At 31.6% G+C, this 20549-nt stretch overlaps 1 protein-coding gene across 1 annotated transcript in view; it reads right to left on the reverse strand.

Annotated features, from left to right (window-relative positions):
- LOC126735613 (A disintegrin and metalloproteinase with thrombospondin motifs adt-1-like) overlaps positions 1 to 20549 on the reverse strand; it is a 224637-nt gene that overhangs the window by 92785 nt on the left and 111303 nt on the right. The window contains exon 3 of the mRNA XM_050439673.1: positions 16163 to 16229. Coding sequence (XP_050295630.1) covers positions 16163 to 16229 — 67 coding nt within the window. The remainder of the gene's footprint in view (positions 1 to 16162; positions 16230 to 20549) is intronic.

Consider the following 20549-nt stretch of genomic DNA (forward strand, 5'->3'; position numbering starts at 1 on the left):
AAAAAAAATCGTTTTTTAGACGTCCCTTTAACTTTACCGGACCCCAACATTCATTCTGGTAGTTTGGAATCTTCCAAATTCCCGGAGATGCTGAGAGTTGCTGAAAGTTCTGCAGTTGGGCAGCCGACGATGAGGAAATCTTAACAAATACATTCTACAAGCTTCAAGCGCGTTTCCATCAGCCAGACCATAAACAAAATGAATGTCTGCGAGGTGCTCAAATGAAAATGGTTCATTTTCCATTGTGAAAAGAAAACAAAAATGAAGAACAACCACACAAAAAAAAACTAAACCGACTGTAAACATCAAAACGTTAATAATGACAAATATGTCAGAGTTGTGGAGAAACACAAATTACTGCTAACAAAGATCAGAGCCCTCTACTTACGTACTTACTCTGTATCTAGAAAACGAAGCAAGTTAGAACATACGTTTTTATGAAAAAAAAATTCCTATTTTTGGCTGGTAAATACGCCTTTGAAATCTTTATACTCAATTTTAAATCACTCTGTATAGTACTAAACTAAAGTAGTTATTTTTCAATTAATTCTTCTACAACTTTTTTCTGTACCTTTTTCTGACTCCTGATCTAAAAGTATTATAAAAACTTTTTTTCATCAAACTATGCTAAACCTTTACCATTTGCGCGCTTTTCACAGGCATTTCCGGTTTCCAACGATCCTCGTCATCCGATGATAATAATTGTATATCTGATCGATCGTCATTTTTTCAAATATTAACAATTCTCTGGTTTCTCAGAATCTGTTTGAAAAGCCATTTTGCGCTAAACAAAAATTCAAATTATTTAAATGAGTTAAACAAAAATCTGCTATGTGAAAATGTGCCTAGGAGGGACGTAAGCTTTTGGTAGTTACCTATCTGTATATTTGTCATTTTTACAGAACGATTCTCCCAAAACGGATATTAGGCAGATGAAATAAAGCCAGCACGTTTAATATTAACGTTTAATCGATTATGTGCAAATTATGGCATTTTCCTTTACGTACATTGTCAAAATCCAGGGATGTTGAATTATTTTAATTACAAAGTTGTCTTAAATTTTCAAATAAAATATTTTTTCTAACCATTTTAAGTAGAGGTACCCCAACAACAAATAAATTATGACGTGATATCAAAATACTGATTTTCATGAGAAAAAATTAAAATTTGTTTCCAATATATGCAAGACAAAAAAAAATTGTAATCAAAATTTTACAAAGAAATAGAAAAGTAAAAAATTGATATGGAATGTGACCTCCTCGTGCATTGATTACGGCTCTACAACATCTTTCCATGCTAAGGATTAAGTTCTTGGGGAATTTCTATCCAACACTGTTGAAGAGCTTGAAACAGCTGATCTCGGCTTTAATTCTAGCCCTAAAGAACTCTTCACTGAAGCATATTCCAGGCTTGCTCTATAGGATTGAGATTAGATGATTGAGCTGTCCAGTCTAAAACACGAATGTTCTGCTCTTCAAAAAAAGTCCGTGTGATTCTAGTTGTGAGTGGAATAGCATAACATGCATTAAAGTAAAATTTGCAGCAATATTTTGGGCGTATGCAACAACAATAGGTTCTAGAATTTTTCTAACGTAGTGGTCTTCTGATAAGAAACGATCCAAAAGAACGAGCTCAGATCAACTTCCAAGAGAAATTCCGGCACATACCTTAATGTGCCTCATCTATAACTGTGCATTTCCTGTGTATGATGGATTCGTTTTCTTATGCCACGTGCCTTCCATACACGTATTCTTCGAGAATCCGGAGTTCCAGAAGTCAAAGCGAGATTTCTCAGTAAATAAAACATTTTGCCATTGATTTTTCTTGCCAGTGACATGTTCGTCAGACTGCCAAAATGTTATCTGCCAAATGACGTCTAGACATATTTAAAGAATTTAAAAAACAATTTGCAATACTAGACTTGATTGAGAACCAATAATATTATACTTAAATATTTTTAGTTTAATATTTACAGATGAATTTAAATTGTATATTTACATCAATAAATATTGCTAGAACCATATTAAACTACTCAATATAGCTAAATGCAAACGAATATCAAAAAATTAATAGTTAAAGTTTTAAATATCCCTAGATTTTGAGCAACTGTGTATAGTTATAAAATGGAAATAAGCAAAATATAGAATATTAATTATTTGATTTTTGTTGCGGTATTGGTGATAAAAGTGACAAGGCTCTAATTAATTATAGATGAAATTTTCAATGCATTATATAGAGATTCAGACTGACATTGACTTCAGACACTGACTCACACTAACATAAATAAAAATATAAAATAAAATAAGTCTACACCATCGTATATCGTTATTGACTAAAATATGAACTTTAAAACGGCAAATATACAATTATGAAAGGACAAAAACATATAAAAAAAGGATTTTCAAAAAAACTTAATAGACTTATTTTATTTTATATTTTTATTTATGTTAGTGTGAGTCAGTGTGTAGTTTTTGTATTTAGATAGGTATGTCTTTTCTCTTAATTAACGTTCTGTTCCGTATTATTTAATTTTGATAATTAAATTTTTTTAGAGTTTACTTTCTCCCCCCTTTGGTCATATATTTAAGTCTTTGAGAATAATGGATGATTATTTTGAACAGGCTATTTAGCCTATACCAAATTATAAAAACTAGAACAAAATTTATGTTTCGATATGGAAATCAACAGCTGATTCAGAAATGAGGCTTGATTGGTTTTAATCGATGCTGTTCGATGTCTGATCGTCCGTGAAGAGTCGTATGCGTACGTATCACGTAGAGCGCTTACGTGAAAGAAGTGAAACTGGAAATCTACAGCTGTCAATTTACCCGTATCGAGTTTAAATAAACGAATCAAGTCTAGTCCACACTTCTGCATTTTAACCCAGTCAACACGTGGTTGTTTCTTATCTTACCTTGCGGATTATTTTCCTAGACTCATTCCTGAAGCTGAACTAATTCACGTCGGTAGCTTGGGTGGATTATGCCGGATGCATCGTGGGAGAAGCGTCAACGTGCATTTAAAAATTAAATTTTGTGAAAGTTATCGATTCGGAAAATAGGGTACCTACATACTCGACGGTTTTCCCGAATCTCCAAATCGTGCATGCTTCGCTACAGTGCCATAAAACAAGTAAGACCAAGATCAAACATCACTATCGTTAAAGCATAATTCATACTTAAGCAAAATCGTCAGATGTGACCTTGCTGAAAAAATCTATAAAATATGAGATAAAGTGCTTATGGAGTTCCAACACTTATTCTATTGATAATATCTCCGTTATTCTTTCACCTAGCTTTCTGACGCTTTGTAGGTAATTTAAATTTAAATTATGAAATAAGTATGCAAAATGTCAGAATTGTATCTCGTGATAAAATTGTTGCGAAAACTGTTGCAACAATACCCACTCCTGACAACTGTTTATCTTCGGCCTAGACATTTGACAATTTTTTCCTCTCTCTACCTAGTCAAAAAATTTTCATAAAAAAATTACAAGTTTAACCTTCTACCTTTACATATCGCATCCACGGCGACTTCTGACGGTCTGCCCCTTGCTATGTCGATAACAACCGAGCATGTACGTTGCAATAAAATTTTGTATAATTTGGTTATATTTACAGAGTGACCTGTTGATCTACGTAGACAGCTCTCTGTCTGTATGAATTTAAATCCACTGTATATTACGAATAATATCTTAGTATTACGTTTATTTAAGTTGAAAGTGCTATTAATTCAGTTTTAGAATTTAATTTAGTATTATTGAAAACATTAAAAATATGTGGTTTTAAAGAAATGCTACTATGCAAAAAATTGCTATTTTAGTTGAGTCATAATGCTATTATTATACTCGTGTAATTAGATAACATTCATATTTTTCTACCATAACGTATATGTATATGCATGTATGTAATAATTTTGCGGAAAATATTCTCATGAGGGAATAAACTAAGTTATTAATTTAACGCCCCAATCACGTCAATTACCCTATTTATAGACAAGTCGCTCCTTTATGGATAACCGACATGAGCTTTTAGATAAATTAATTTTTTTTAGAGTTGCGGTACATTTTCTTACAGCGATATTCTTTTTTGTTCCTAATTTCACAGCTGCCTAGTTCTTGTTACTTAATATGCATGTAAATGTAATTTGTATTTTTCTATAGAAGAAGTTACCAGCAAGTAAAATACGAATTAAAAAAAAGGAAATTACATTTTTTTGTCTTATTGAATTAAACAAAACTTTAGTCTAGTAAAACAAAAAGAAAATATATTTTAAAAAGACATAGCTACCTCACATTTAAAATTTTCTGCGTTTATAGATGGATTCTAACAGAGAACTTAGATATGTTATCTGTTTTAACTTAGTTGACGTAAGAAGTCATCAACCAACTTGGTGACCAGTGAAAAAATGAACAAAAAGGCGCAAATATTTAAGAATTTGAAACTTTTACCCATACAGAATACATTAGAAATTATGTATTTTAATAATAGATACAAAATAAAATTTACAAAGAAAAGAATAACATAATTACGTTTATGAATGCTTCTTTTTAATGAATGTTTTCAAATTTTCTAATAAGAGCTAACGTGGGGGCTGAATTAAATTTTAAGCTAGTGTGAAGCCAAAGCAGGGGCTGTCATATACATAGGTCTCCTAATGGACCCGTTATTCCCAACGGAGGGTCACCAAAGGCCAAGAGCTTTGGAAAAACCAATAAGGATCAGAGAATTTTCATCAATGCAACAGAGATACATTTGTTGTATTGGTACAGTCGTACCAATTATAGGTTCGGGGGCTACTAGCCATTTTGCAGATCCCAATCTAGCGAGGGAGTTCGCTTCATCCTTTTTTGCGAAATCTGAATGGGCAGGCACTCAGATTAGCTAAACCCTGCAGCCCACCTTCACCAGGACCTTATGTACTTTTTTAATGTAACAAAGACTGAAGCCTGGAAGATAGTAGCGTACTCCTTCAGCGAGTATTCAAATTCAAATTCAAATTCAAAACAAATTTATTCATCATGGAGGTAAATAAACAATAATATACATATGTTGTACAACTTACCAAATACTTGATAAATAGGACCATGCCTCGATTAAAGAGAACCGTTTACACAGGTTCATCATAAAATAGAACCTGTGTGGCATAGCCCTTCAAAAACCTTAAAAGTAAAAAGTAAAAAAAAGATTTTCTTAATTAATCAAGACATGCATGTGTTGAGTATCATATTCAAGTATTTAAGTAAGGCGAAGCAGGCGGGGGTTCTGGATATGCAGGAATGGTAAATTAATTAATATTTATAAAAAAAATAACTAGACGGCAATAGAAGATCGAGCGGCTCAGCTCTTTTAATTTTTATTATAGATTAAGTATTGTTTTTTTGAGAATCAAGCAGTTTATTACGAATATATATTTTTAAATGCAGTAAACGGAAAACTTTTGCAATTAGCCGGAAGTCTATTCCAAAGTTGAGAGGCGACAAAAACAAAAGATTTTTGAAAATTTGCTGTTCTATGTTGTGGTATTCTAAATCAATTTATAAATCTAGTGTTATGCTCATGAAGAAAATTTGTAAAATTGTTAGCTAAATATAATGGCTCCCTAGTTTTTATAACTTTATACACGAAATAATACATGTGATATTTTCTACGATTTTTCATATTTAGAATTAAGTTATTGTTTAAATAAGGAGAAATGTGACTTCTAAATGGAATTTTGTAAGAAAAACGCATAAAACAATTCTGAAGTTTTTGTATTGAGTAAGCGGAGTCTTTAGTCAATGAATCCGAATATACTACATCATAATAATCAAATAAGGATAAAACACGTGTGTTACATAAAAAATATTTAGTTTTAGGAGGTAAATAATTTTTTAAGCCGTAAAGTTTTCTTAAGCGCATGTATGCAATTTTGAGCTTATTCTTTATATGTGTTTGAAATGAAATACCGCTATCAAGATATACTCCTAAGTTTCTGACCTCTCGTACTACTGGTAGCTGCTCATTACGAATCTTTGCATTTAAAGTTGTTGCTGCATTTAGGCCGTTCTTTCCACCACCCAGAAAAATTACACATGATTTAGACGAATTTAATTTCAAATTATGGTCGCAGGAAAAGTTATCTATATTTTCTAAATCCTTATTAAATTGTTCTTCTATTATGTGTAGAGTTTCACGTGAAAATGAAGTATACAGCTGGAAATCGCCAGCATATTGTTGTAACCTTCAGTAAGTACCTTATGCAGGATTTCATATCTGCAACATACAATGAAAAAAAGCAACGGTCCGAAAATAGAACCCTGGGGAACACCGGTAGATACAGGATAATAACTTGATTTTTCAGTTGTAGAAGCCTTATTAATTACTACGCAATTCGCTCTATTATTAGGATATAACTTAAAGAAATCAATCGCGTTATTCGAAAAACCAAAATAATAAAGCTTTGCTAATAACATTTCGTGGTTTAAAGTATCGAAAGCTCTACTAAAATCCAATAATCCATTTATCCTACAATTAATAAGGTGTACTAGACTCGTGGTAGTGCTAAAGTTCTTTCTAAAACCCGATTGGCAGTCCGGGATAATATTATAAAAATCAACAAAGCTGCATATTTATTGGTGCACGAACCTCTCTAAAATTTTGGATATCAGAGGCAGTATACTAATGGGTCTAAGGTCTTTAAACCCTTTTGGATCAGCTATCTTTGCTTTTCAAAAGAGAGAGGTTTCAAAATAGCATTTTTCCAAATTGTAGGATAAAAATTTTGTAGTAAGCAGCTATTTAAAATATTTAATAATGGTTTTGTAAGATATGGTAGGCAAATTTCTAGATCTTTTAAGCCTATGGAGTCTTCACCTATTGCGATACAGTGTTTTTTTCAGTTTTAATGATTTTAATTAATGTTGGCTCATCCAATTGTGTAAAATTTAGGTAAGACCTTGGGTTAAAATGCCTGTTAGCTTTATAAAAAATAAGTTTTTTATTTGAAGTTGTATCAGCTGTAGTATTTAAACCTGAAAAATAGTTCCTAAGAGCAGTTGCATTTAAAAACTTATCTGGTAAGCCAGAATTCCTCTTACAGCCAAGGTTTAATTTCCTCGCAGTATTCCAAAATTCTCTTCCATGCTTTGAGTATGCCCTTCTGGTATATGGAGCCCCACCACAAAACCTGGTGCAGGGTTGTTCACTTTGAAGCGATGTATATACCAGATGAGATCCATATGTTTATATATGTTTAGCAATGAAGGCCCATTGGCCTCTTTGCCAACGGTATAGGCCAAAAACAGTGTTACTATCCACTATCTCAGGTGCCATAAAGTCACTGTCTATCAGAAGAAATTTTTTGCATGACCAGTCTCACCAGCTTGTAGTTCACCAAGGCCATGTAGCCTATGTGCAGTCCTCATTACTTCGAATTGCACCACAACGTCCAGTGGCAGAAGGCTCTATAAAACCCGTTATGCTTAGGTATGGAAGGTGTTAGACTCTATCCAGTTGAGCCCGAATTTTTGCTCCTCCGGTCAAGGCTACCCAACGATCGCTTCGTATGTAAGAAGAGGTTTGACACTAGATTAGTAGATACAGTGAAGGACCTTAGAGGGCAGACCAGTGCTACCAAAAGCCCTCCTGCAGATCCAAAGCGCACAGGTGGTGTTTTTAATCCTGATGTCAGCGTCATCGTAACAGGAGAGTGTGGAATCTAATGTGATTCCCTGGAACTGAACAGTTCTGGACATTACAAGTGGCAAATATTATAACAAATAACCAATAATATGGAAAAGAATAAAATTATGGTAAAAATAATAAAAAGGAAAAAAAAATAATTTTAATCTTTTATTTCCTGAAGTTTTAATTTAAATGAATTAATAGCGTTATTTACGAAGGGGTCAAGATTAAGTGCTCATTAAATGCTTTCCATTTAATATTTTATAAATTCTATTTATTATTCTATAAAATGTGAGTAAATCCGAACTAGTACTCCTCACTTTAAAACTATCGATATTACATATATTCTTAATTATCTTATATTTATTTTGAAATTCTGTTAAATTTCATTGTTAGCCTTAAAACTTAGGGAGTCAAGAAATGCTTGTTGAAGGGCTTTAATTATTTCCACATGGTTCGAATAAAAACATTACCATAGAAGCGAGGCATATTCAAGCATAGAACAAACAATTGAAAAGTAGAGCATCTTGAAACAAAAACGCACAACAAAAGCAAGATTGCGCATACCCTTATTGACAATCTCATAATAGTCAGGCACAAATGTCAATTTACTGTCAAGTAACACGTAATACAGGTCCACCATATATCTGGAATCTTCCCAGTAGATAGAAACAAGTTGAAAAGTCTCCATAACATAATCCAAGCTTGTCAAAAACTTCAAATAAACTTATAACATGACACACGATATTAATTTGACTATTTACTGACTATTGACTATTGACTGATTTTACAGGATATATCACTCTCGCTTTTGTCTTTGAATAAACTGTGAATGTCTAGCAAACAAGTCAACAATTTGTTGAGCAGTACTAGCAACAGAGCTATCTAGACTTTTTAGGGTTATATTTGATGTTCTTCTCTTATTAATTAATTTCCAAAAACTTCTTGGATTTTTTTGTAAGTCCTCATTAACAGTAGCAAGTTAATTTCTCTAAAACTAATAACTTTTACATCGCGCATTTAATACACTATATTTATGATAATTCTTTTCACTATGAGATAGCTGATATTCCTTGTACCTACTTTTTATGAGTGATATCAATTTTTGGTAGAGAAATAAGGAGGAAAGTTAGTTGTCCTAATTTTTTTTTGAAGATTAAAACATTGGATACCTAGATATATTATAGAAATCAGACGAAATTTATACCAATCCACTGAAAATAAATAATCATTTGGGCATCAAGTGAGATTCCTTTACTAAAAATGAATCTGATATTAAATTTCCTATTCTAAAGTCACAGGTATAAGAGATATGGTGGTTAAAGTCATAAATAAGTGGATCCAAAGATTAGACATTTTATTTGGTAAAACAATTGCTTGACACATATTTTGAAAATCACATGTTTAAAATACATTGCCGGAAAAGTTGACGAACAAACCACCTGGACTCTATAGACAGCATTTGACCATTGCACGACCGATAAATTCAAACCTCCACAATATAAAATTTAATGCCGGGATATGCAGAACAAATTTCATCGACTTGCAAGGTAGTAACCACTACACTGGTTCTTTGAAGATCCTGGAAGTATTTAAACACCATCGGTGGCAATTTTTTTTCAAAAACATCTACATATAAATTGTTCAAAGTGAGTCTTGATGATGGAACCTTTTATGTATGAATACGCCCCCTCTTCTCTTTGTTGAAATTTGCCTATTTCTATCAGTTCCAAAAACATTAATTACAATGTTTTTGGAACTGATAGAAATCCACCACTACTAAGTTCTTCAGCTCTCCGTAAAAATTATAATAATACATTTGTAATGTAATAGTTTTTCTCAGATTGGATCAGATAAGCGAAAAATAGAAACACATGATGAATATGAGATTAAATATTCCTTAAATTTGTTGCTTTATTCTTTGCAGATAGATATATATAATTAATAGTATTAAGAACTGCAGTGAAGAAATAAGAAATTAAAAAAAGGAGGACCTTAAAATTTAAATTAAATTTTATGTTATTAGATATTAGTCATAATTTTTTTAAACTAATTTGATACTAATCTATCGCAATTTAACAAGATGTATAAATTTGAAAGGTCTATACTAGATGTTGCTATAAAAAGGGAAAAGCAGACAACTAACCTTTAGTTAATTTTTCAGTAAAATATTCCAAGAATATTCTGTCTGACATAGTTCTTAATATTTTTTGAATATGCCTGAAGTGTCGCAATATTAGATAAATTAGAACATTTATAAAATGTTAATACATTATTTAGACTACGATTAACCTTCACGACAATCAATATAAGCAAAAACAGATACTAGATACAAGGATAAAAAAATATTATTCCAGTTTTACAAAAACATAAATAGAAAAATCTTACATTCTTACATAAAGATGAACCTACCCTATCAAGAATTTAACTCTAATTTATCTATTGAATTAGCAAATACGAAGCAATCTATTTGATTGAAACAGTAATGAATTACAACGGATGATTTCCCTAAAACAAACGATTCGTCTGAATGCGTTGGCTTTCCTTTTTTTGCAAAATTTATTATTAGTATTACTCTACATTGGTTACATCTGAACGTTTAAAACTTACATAGTTATAAGCAAATTAACTGGTTTAATTTTAGTTTCTTTGCAGGTATCATTATTGTATTAGAAAATTCCTAATCAAAAAGTTTCTTTCTGTTCCTCAACCTAAAATAGATGCATCTGTTTATTTAAATGTAATAAAAAAGTCGCTGTCGATATTCTGATAGATGAAATTTACAAATAAGTCAATTGAAAATATTTCAGCAGCATTTAAGATTTTGAAAAAGAAAACAATCCCGCACACTTGTTTTTACAGTTACTTTAACTCCATAATAGAAAGGCGACAACCACTTAGTACGATATTAGTACATTACAATATATCAATTTTCTTTAAAAACACTCTTTGTTTTTTGAAATTTTAGCTATTCGTCGTTAAGCAATGTAATTTGAAACATTTTACTGACCCTCTTATTTACGAATAAGTTTGTGGGTAAAGACTGCTTTTAAGCTAACAAATATGTATGAGCAACTTAGTAATCCTATCAAATTAATAAAATTCTGTTTTAGCGATTTACCGATTCAGTAAAAAATGATATAATAAAAGTAACCATTTTGGATGGAGCTGGATTTACAAACAAATATTATATGCTACCGCAAATTTAAAGATATTTATTGTACTACCTTCAAAGTGTGTTAGCGCATTTTATCTAGCAGTCTATTGACTCCAAAGTGGTCTACACGGTGATCCCCAACTCTTAATCTTATTATATAATGCTTCATAGTGACGCCACCATATAATAGCATAGGTTTCTACCTACCCCCTGTCATATTATGAAGAGGTTGTCAGCTGTTTATTTAATTTGCCTTTATATCTTTAGTTCTATTCTGGTGTTTGAAGCCACCAGCTGTGAGATTGACCCAAATTTTACTCTTAGCCTTAAAAAGTTTTCCTGCAATGGCACAAGCGACCTCAGTGGCTTGATGCCTATGATTTTGTGATATGAGTTTTTTCTGGGTCACTGACTGATTTGACGTCTACGTCTATTTTATTTTTCATAGCTATTATTTTCCCTTATATGGGTCTTGTTTGATTGTATTGAATCGCCTTAATTTCTGCTCTATTTAAATGTGTATTGCCGGTAGATGTACCAGTATTTACAGTATTTTCAGTACCATTATTGCCCATATAGGAGTTATTCTCATGACTTCGTTGATTCACAAGATCTTTTCGAGCCCCTGCAGTTTTCTGGTTACTGTTGACTTTAGTTGTCTGCATGCAATGGTATGTGTAACCTTCCTTCGCCAGAGTAAAGCATCTACAAGAACTGACCCCTTGAGAACAGCCTCGGGCCGCTCTCCTTATTTGTTATTATAGAGTTCAATTATAGGTTGAACTAATTGTTCTTTATCTTCAGGCTACCCTCCACCCATTTATAGAAAATAAATGAAGGAGATGCGAACTGCTTAGCATAACTAACATTATTAAATGCTGTTGCCAGTTCTTTTTTTATCCTTAAGTCATTTTGACAGAAATCTTTTTAATTCCAGGGTCGTTTTTGCAAACGTTTTTGGCGTAGTTGTGTTAAGACTTTGTTTTTATATACGTATCAGCGATGTTTTCCAGAATTGCTATAAAAAATTATGGTAAGTTGATAGGTCTGTATGACGTTCTGCTTATTTTTGGTTAGTACACTATAGAGGATTCCTATTACGTAGTAGGGATATAGCGCAGGGTCATATTTACTCTAAAGATTTTGAACGAGTATTTTTAATTTTATTATGATTAAACCATTTTCCCTATCGAGAAATCTACATAGAGCTACTTACTTAGTTGGAGAATATAGTCAACCCAGCTCTGTTTAGACAAAAGTTTTTATGCAGCATTAGAAGTGGTGTACACATCCGGTATTTTAAGATGCGGCGCCGTTGCGGTGCCGTCCAAATCAAATACACACATATTACGGATCCGCACTGGATGCACAGTTTGTTTTGACCATCAGTGTCTATGCGATCGCACTGGCGAATACCAGCAGGGCTAATAGGTTACAATGGGGGATCATCGCAAAAAACGTGTAATTTTCGCTTACTTTGTGCGTAAACAGTATATTTGCAAACGCGATAGACGTTATTGGGTACATCTATACACAGATTTAAGGCTTTCCAAGGGTAGATTCCATAATTCTTTTATGAATTTACGAGATAATTCTGATAACTTTTATAATTACTTCAAAATGAGTGTTGTTAAACCATTTGATGAGCTTACAGCAAAAATTACAGATAGAATTAAATCTTAAGACACCTGGATGAGACTTTCTATTTCATCATTGGAAATGCTACTTGTAACTTTGAGGTAAGTTGACGAAAACAAAGAAAACACAAAGTCATGGTCTGTGTTTTCTTTGTTTTCGTCAATTTTGGATGTTGGTCTCTTGGAGAATAATGGATGAGATTTTTGTATTTGAGGTAAGTGACACAGCAATTTTCATGTTTTATGGCTTTATTTTTTACAAATTTTTACTAAAATGAATCAAAACTGTCATAAAATTACATCGGGATCATGCCTTGGGGACATGGAATCGCTTGGAGACGTTAAACTGGTAAACTAACTGACATTTTGTGAAGCACAGAAAGAAACTAGCTGAAGTTCTGTCAATCGGGGGGAAGATTTTAGATGTAAAACTTTAAAAGAGACAGGTGTTTGTTCAGAATGAGAGGATGGTTTAAATAAATTGTTATTGCACGAGTAATTGGTATATGTAGACTGGTAGGGGAATGCGCAGGATTGCGAATGTTGCCAGTTTTTGGACGATTGCGAAAAATATTGAGGGTGGTATAGGAGTGTGCTTTTTGAATTGTGTGAGATGAAATGTTTGGTTGGAGTGTTCCTCATGCGTTTTACTAATTTTAAACAAAATAAAAAAAAATTCATCAAAACCGCGAATTGAAGGAAGAATACGAAAAACGATCTTTTGGGATCATGTTCTAAAGCTGGACTAGGCTTATTTTGATATGTCTATTAATGCGGACTCCACGTTTCGTTGCTTTCTTTTGATCATATTTTGGACGTTCTGGTCCCTCTAATTCTGCTGTTTGTGCTGTTTTATTTTCAGGTTGATCAAGAACTTCATCTTCCTGATGACTCTCTGGTAAGCTCGTCTGAGTTTCAGTTTTGGCTCCACCAGATCTAAGAAAAGACAACTGCCTAGCATTAATGTGTTTTTTTGTGTTATTAGTTGCGTATCCAGATTTGGTTTTTTTCTTTAAACTTCTAAAATAGCTGTCTTTTATATTTCGCCACTTCTTAATTAACTTAGTGCCTAAAAAAAGATATAATAATAAATGAAATGTTTCAAAATTCTGTTTTTACATAGTATTACAAAGAATATAACTTTTCCATTGTTGTAGATACTTGGGTAGTGGATGCAATCAGATTGATCTACATTTGACATACAAAATACATACGACAATCGGAAGAATTTTAAGAAAAGTTTGCATTGCGATTTGGGAATGTTTACTACCAGAATCTTTTCCTGAGTTAACTGGAGATCAGTGGAAGAAAATTTCTGAAGGTTTTCAAGAATACTGCCAATTTCACAATTGCTTGGGAGCTATTGATGGGAGCATGTGAGACTTAAAAAACCAAAAATGAGCAGGTTTCTTTTATATAATTATGAGAATTTCTTTTCCATTGTTTTGTTGGCAATTGCAGATTCCAATTACAACTTTATTTATATTGATGTTGGATATTTTGGAAAATAATCTGACAGCACTATTTTTCAACGGTCTTCTTTTTACAGAAAGCTTGAAAATAATGAATTAAACATTCTCTCAACTAATATAGTGAGACCTTTGAGCGGAAAAGTTTTAACAAATAAAAAAGAGTATTAAATTACAGATTGTCACGTGCCCGGAGAAATGTTAAAAGTACTTTTGGAATAATGCCAAATAAATGGAAAATTTTTAAATTTAATAAATGTAAATTTAGATTTGGCTGCAGTAAAAACTTGCTGTTTGCTTCGTAATTTTGTAAGGGCTAGAGACGGAATTAATATGCAAGATATGTTAAGTGTGAAAGGTTTCTTTGATATCGTGCGAGGTAACAACATACAAAGAGGAACTAATCAATTCATTCAAGCAAGAAATAAGCAGATAAATTATTTTGTTAAAAACATTTAATTTGTTAAAAACCAGTATAATACAGGGTGTCCATCTATCAACTGACACATTTTACCTACTTATAAGTTGAGAAAGAAAGAAGATAGATATGCGGTTTTCACAGAAATTCAACAATTATTATAAAGTTTTTTTATTTCAGGTAAATTTTAACCTGGCAACACTGTCAAAAAAAAACTTTATAAAAATTAATGAAGTTCTGTGAAAACCGCATATCGATATCTTTTTTCTCTCTCTGTGTCAGTTTATAGAGGAACACCCTGTATATTTAAAAAAAAAAATAATATAAATTACTGTACTTACATATTTTGCTTTTTTCTCCTTGTCTTCCTTTTAATCAAAATTTTCATAAAATAAAGAACAAATATTTGACCATGCAGCTCTTTTTTTTGTTCGATCATGGTAGTTTTCATCCCCCACATTTTATATAATGGGGTATTTTTTAATTTCTTAAATAAAAAATTCAATATCTAGTTCTCTGTCCCCCATTGTTGAAGCGCCCGTAAGCTAAAATAACCTAACGTATGCACTGCTTAATATAAAACAAGGTACTAAGAAACCGCAAGTAGGGTTGCGGCATTGTTGCGGCTTAGAGAAAAGTGCTAGTAAAAAACGACCGTGAGATGGCCGTGGCGTCGCCACGGGATGGCGATATGTGTGCATTGTCTCATCTAATACTTGCTTCTTTAGACCGCAAGTACGGCACCGCAACGGCGCCGCATCTTAAAAAACCGGATGTGTACACCGGGCCTTAATTCCTAGAAACCTTACTGAACCGCAATAAATAACAATAGGTAAAATCTGTTCGAGAATACTTATGAATAGTATACTAGCTGCGCCAAAGTTCTACTAATTTTTAAATGTGTCAAAACTGGATATATTGCTTCTCGAATGTTTCTTTAAAAATGGTCAAAAATGTTTGGAATTAATATTTTTCGAATAGACCAGCAATATTTTAATTTGTAGAATACATACTTACGTCATTTTGTTATCACTGCCATCAGACAAATGAAATAAGAAAACACATTGGTCTTATGGAATTAAGCATTTCGTTGGAATTTATGCTGTTAATATTTATCTACTGATTTTTTTTTGCTAACTTTCTTGTAAAATTTTGAATATTTAAAAATTATTTTCATAATCTAATTAATTTAAAAGTTGGATTGTAAAAACTTTATATTTTTTATTTTGTGTCAATGATTTGGAAGTGCCAAATTTAAAGCTTTTTAATGTATATTGCAACACCAAGAATTTTTTTCATTAGAGAATATTATTTGAAGAAACATTTTTTTAAGCTACAATGAATGGATTCTTAAAAAGGTTTCAAAATAAATACGGATAATGAATGGACAATTTTAATTATTTTTGGCTTAAGACGGCTGCTGAAGAGAAAGTCAGTCTTTAACAGATGGTAAAAATATTACAGGCCTATGGATTCCAGAGCTAAACATTATAACAGTGGTAGATAATGTGATAAACGATATTTTGTGAATGTTATGGTAAAATCTCCCAGAAATATTTAAATTGCTGACTTATATTATTCTCCAGATGCTAAGATTTAAAGAATGTTTGCTAAGTTCTATGTGAGTATTCCGTTTTTTACTATTACTAATCAATTTTAACACAAAATGGTCAAGCTGTATCGTAAAATACTTTAACATATATTATCTTTTAACTAATTTTAAATACCTAAAGTTAGTTAAAATACCTAGTTGTTATTATAAACTCTTTTTTTAAGCCTTATCAACTTAAAGTCGTAATGTGTTTTTTAATGCTTACCATTATCTCCAATCAGCTTGCTCCATTCCTCATCAGTAAGTTGTTTTCTTAAATCACCTTCTTTTATCTGGAAAAAAATCATAAACCATAAAACAGAATTTCCTTTTTTTAACACTCTCTTTTTTTTTAAGTAATCGTAGTTTAACAATATGTTTTAAGTAAATGCATTATTCAGTATTTTATAGTATCTATTATCACTCACAAGTCATAATATTAAAATTATCAATAGCCTAGAAATTATATTATTATTATTATTAATATTATTATTATGAAAATTTTATGCCAAACGGCAATCGCACTCGCCTCTGGGGATAACATTCACTTATCGCAGTTATCAGAAGGATGAAAGATGAAAGATTCCTCTAATTATTATTAATAATAATATTATTAACATCTTAAATCATTATTAGAGATACAAACTTATTTTTAGGAATTTTAGACACTGATGGATTATGACCATTGTATGAGCAAAAGTATAAAGGTAAAAATAAAGGTATAAACTATTTTCTTCTTAGAACATTGAAAGGCTAAAATTACTATTACCGTGGAACTACGAGCAGTTTGTTTGCTTGCAATATCTTTGATGCAATGATGCCAAAAGCTTATGTAGAAATCGCAAAAAAAAACTTTATAATATCATAAAAAATTGTCACTTATTTTGACAAGCACAAAACAATACTACTGTTTCTCTTTGATAAAATATGAAGCATTTTCTTTAATAACATATGATAATATATGCTATAAAGAAGTCAATATTCAAAGTAAAATTAATGCAGATTTCCTATATGTGAGAAAAAGGCAATAACGTTGCAATGCCGCTCAATCGCATTGTTGATTCCACCGACACAAGAAATTTTTACCAGCGACGCCGACGGCGTCAAGAAATATTTGCATGATACATATTTATTAATAATAGATTATGCTTTTAATTACAACTAATATTACCGTTTATGAACTCTTTATGCCTTTTTTTAACCTACTTCATTAGTGTAAATGTACTAAAAAGCATTTTTATGGAAATTAAATATTTTGTGATTATAGATATCTTAACAAGTTTTTATTATTCTATATTTATTATGACGTTTCACCGTTGATATGATGTTATGACAGTATCGATGTTTACTTGTGAAAAGGTTGGTTTGGATTGCCTTTTTTCCATAGTGTGGCACAAAGAGCAGAAGTATTTACCATCGTTCACAAAAAAACTCAAATGCGTCCTTTTTCCTTTTTCAACCAAGAAGTAGAGTAAAAACACAGAACTTCATAAATGCCGAATGTAAACACAAAGCTGTTTAACGAGATGACATTTTGCAAGATAACATTAGCTTTTGCTTGCGGTTTTGCCATTCCAAATTTTTTAGAAGCGGTTTAAGGAATAAGAATGTTACAAATTTTCTTTTGCTTAAATGATGATTTCTGCGCTTAAAATAAGATATACCTATTTCTACTGTTTATTTTTAATCCAAACACCAATAAGTTAAATAAACACTATTATATGTGTTGATATATAGCTGAAAATTTCCTCTTTTGAAAATGTAAACACCCTCCTTGCCCCTGTGCATATGTTGAACTAAAACAAAGGTGTTGTTTGCTAACTCTGGTCTTTTAATGTTCTAAGATTTTCGCAATATTGTGCTATTTTTTTTTTAACATTTGACACACAATTTTCTTAAAAAAATATAACATAGCCCCAAGATTAAATCGTAAGTGAATATTTTATGTTATAGTATTAAATTTTACCAGTTACTTATTTCTGATCATAAAAACCTTAATATGGAGAAATATACGTCTAAATACAGTAAATACAGAGGTTTTTCTGAAAGATCTTAATAATGCTTTCCTTAGTCGAAAAGTAAAGATAAACGAGATACAAGGTATAAAATGAACTTCGAAAATTATCTTATATTTATATTTTAAATCAAATATCATGTCTTATATGTATTTTCTAAATTCGTAGACGTAGCTACAACGTTGTACTTGGTCTTTCCTCATATTGACTCCGCTCTACAAGTAGGTGAAAAGTAAAAGCAAAAAAATGTTTGAATCCCATGTCAATTTTTTTAGAAATGTCAAATTTCGACAGATGATCAGTTTTTTCTTATGGACACCCTATTTCAATCATTACACCCGTAGGTTTCAAATGTGTATAGTTTAGCTTCTTTTAATTAAACCGTTTTGGAAATATTGGGCGTCTTTATTTCCACATGAAATAATTTAGAAAATAAATAGGAAATGGGTGGCACCGTTCTGTTTAATCGCTCTTTTACGTAACTGCCTCAATAATACCAGAATACATAAATAATTCAGAAAAAAAAACAAACATAAAGTATCTTAAGATAATATTAACAACAAATATTTAAAAAAATGAAACACTTATTACTTGCATGTTTCAAGAAGCATCGTTGAGAAAAATTTCATCCGGCCTTAGCATAGCACAAATCTAAAACGAGTTTGATTGGTATGAACATCCAATCTCTTAACAATATCAGAATACAAATATATGAAGTTGTATCAACTTATGTAGATGTAAAGAAAATCTTAGGTCAAATTTTATTATGAGAGCCAAATTTTTAGCAAACTCACTAAATGTGAGCCTTACAAAGTGAATTTTAGAAATTGACACTTTGCAACATATGTATAATTCTTTGCTGAGCCAAATAATATCATTTTAGTTTTTTTCTTATTTGAAAGTAAGTTTTATGCATTTTTTTTCAAGATAAGTATATTTCTAAGACCAAACATTTTCTTCTCGGAAATTTCTCTCGCCTGGACAGCGAATTTGAGTTTCTCGCTACTGAACTGTACTTTTATTTCTATCGTACTAAACGTTCTTGACATGCTAAATGCTTTGAACCCCCCTGAAGTGTACCTGGTGTATCACATACCTCTATTTTGAAAGCTTTACTCTTCAATTTAGTCCTATATAATATTTCTAAGGACCTACAATGAGATGACAATAAATTATTCCTAAAATATAGAACTAATACTGTCATTAAACTACAAGCGACCATTAATTCAGAATGGTACAAGATAAACAAGTTTCCTCTAATTGCCTCTAAATTTAATGGAAATTGTTCATATATTTGTCTATTAGTTATCTACTAAAAATGGCGAAGTAATAATAATAAATTTTGAATTAGTAATTAAACCATACATAAAATCACCTAAATGTTGAGTTCTACGGTTTGACATATTTAACTAGTTCAACTCATTCATTTTATGTGATACGTGATCTGATTTTCTTAAATTAAAAATTGGACAAATATATGTATTCTGCACCTTTTGAATATGATATTGTTCCGCTTGACGAAGGCAAGGGCCATAAATAAAATCAGCATAGTTAAAGTGGGAAAGTCAAGAGTTTCACATAACATTGCCATTAACTTGGTACTTAAAAGGTTTCTGTTAAAATATAGTTGTTTAAGCGATATATATGACCTTTGTAGAAGTTGCTTAACATGATCAGAAAAATTTAGCTGACAATCAAGTATAAAACCCAGATTACGAGCAGAATTACAAAATGGTAATATTTGGTCATCTATTTTAATTTTAATATTATTTTTGAAATATTTGTTTTGATTTCTTTCGCCAAACAGCATAAGTTTTGATTTTCTTGGATTCAATTGAATGCATCAAAAATGGCTGTGTTTTTTAGAGAGATCTTTTAGGTTGTTCAGTTCATGATTAATAGTTTTGTTACAAGTAACAAAGTCTTTTGAAGAGAAGTGATAGTACATCTGGGTATCGTCAGCAAAAGTTTGTATCTTTCCGACATGAAGAGACCTTCTAACTTCAGACGTGTAAATAATAAAGAAAAGAGGACCAAGGATAGAGCCCTGAGGTATTCCTGATAGTATGGCACTAGACTCCGAGTACACACCATTAACAAACACTTTTTGTGACCTGTTAGAGAAATACGATGCAATGAGTGACAGTGAGTCGACGTCAAAACCGTAATCTCTTAGCTTTGCCAACAAAAGTCGATGATGATTCATAGTGTCAAACGCTTTGAATTAATCTAATAGTATAAAAATACTTTCGAGTCCAATTATATCATCAGTTACCACAGCCAAGGCGGAGGATGCGGAATACCCCTTACGAAACCCGTTTTGCAATTCTGAGATCATACCATTATCATTTAAATATGAGTACATCTGGCTATATAAAATTTTCTCCATTATTTTCGAAATGGCAGGTAAAATTGCTGTAATGCGCAAGTATATAGCCCAAATAATTATAGCAAAATCCTAGGTAATTGGTAAAGCTTTTACGAGAACCCTAAAACAGGAAATAGAGGCTTCACAGCAAGCCGCCCAAAGATTAGGCAATGCAAAGACCAGGAGTGAAAGAATGGCGAACCAAAAGTTGGAACTGTCTTTAGATGAAA

This window comes from Anthonomus grandis, chromosome 4 (assembly GCF_022605725.1).
Source record: "Anthonomus grandis grandis chromosome 4, icAntGran1.3, whole genome shotgun sequence".
Taxonomy (NCBI): domain Eukaryota; kingdom Metazoa; phylum Arthropoda; class Insecta; order Coleoptera; family Curculionidae; genus Anthonomus; species Anthonomus grandis.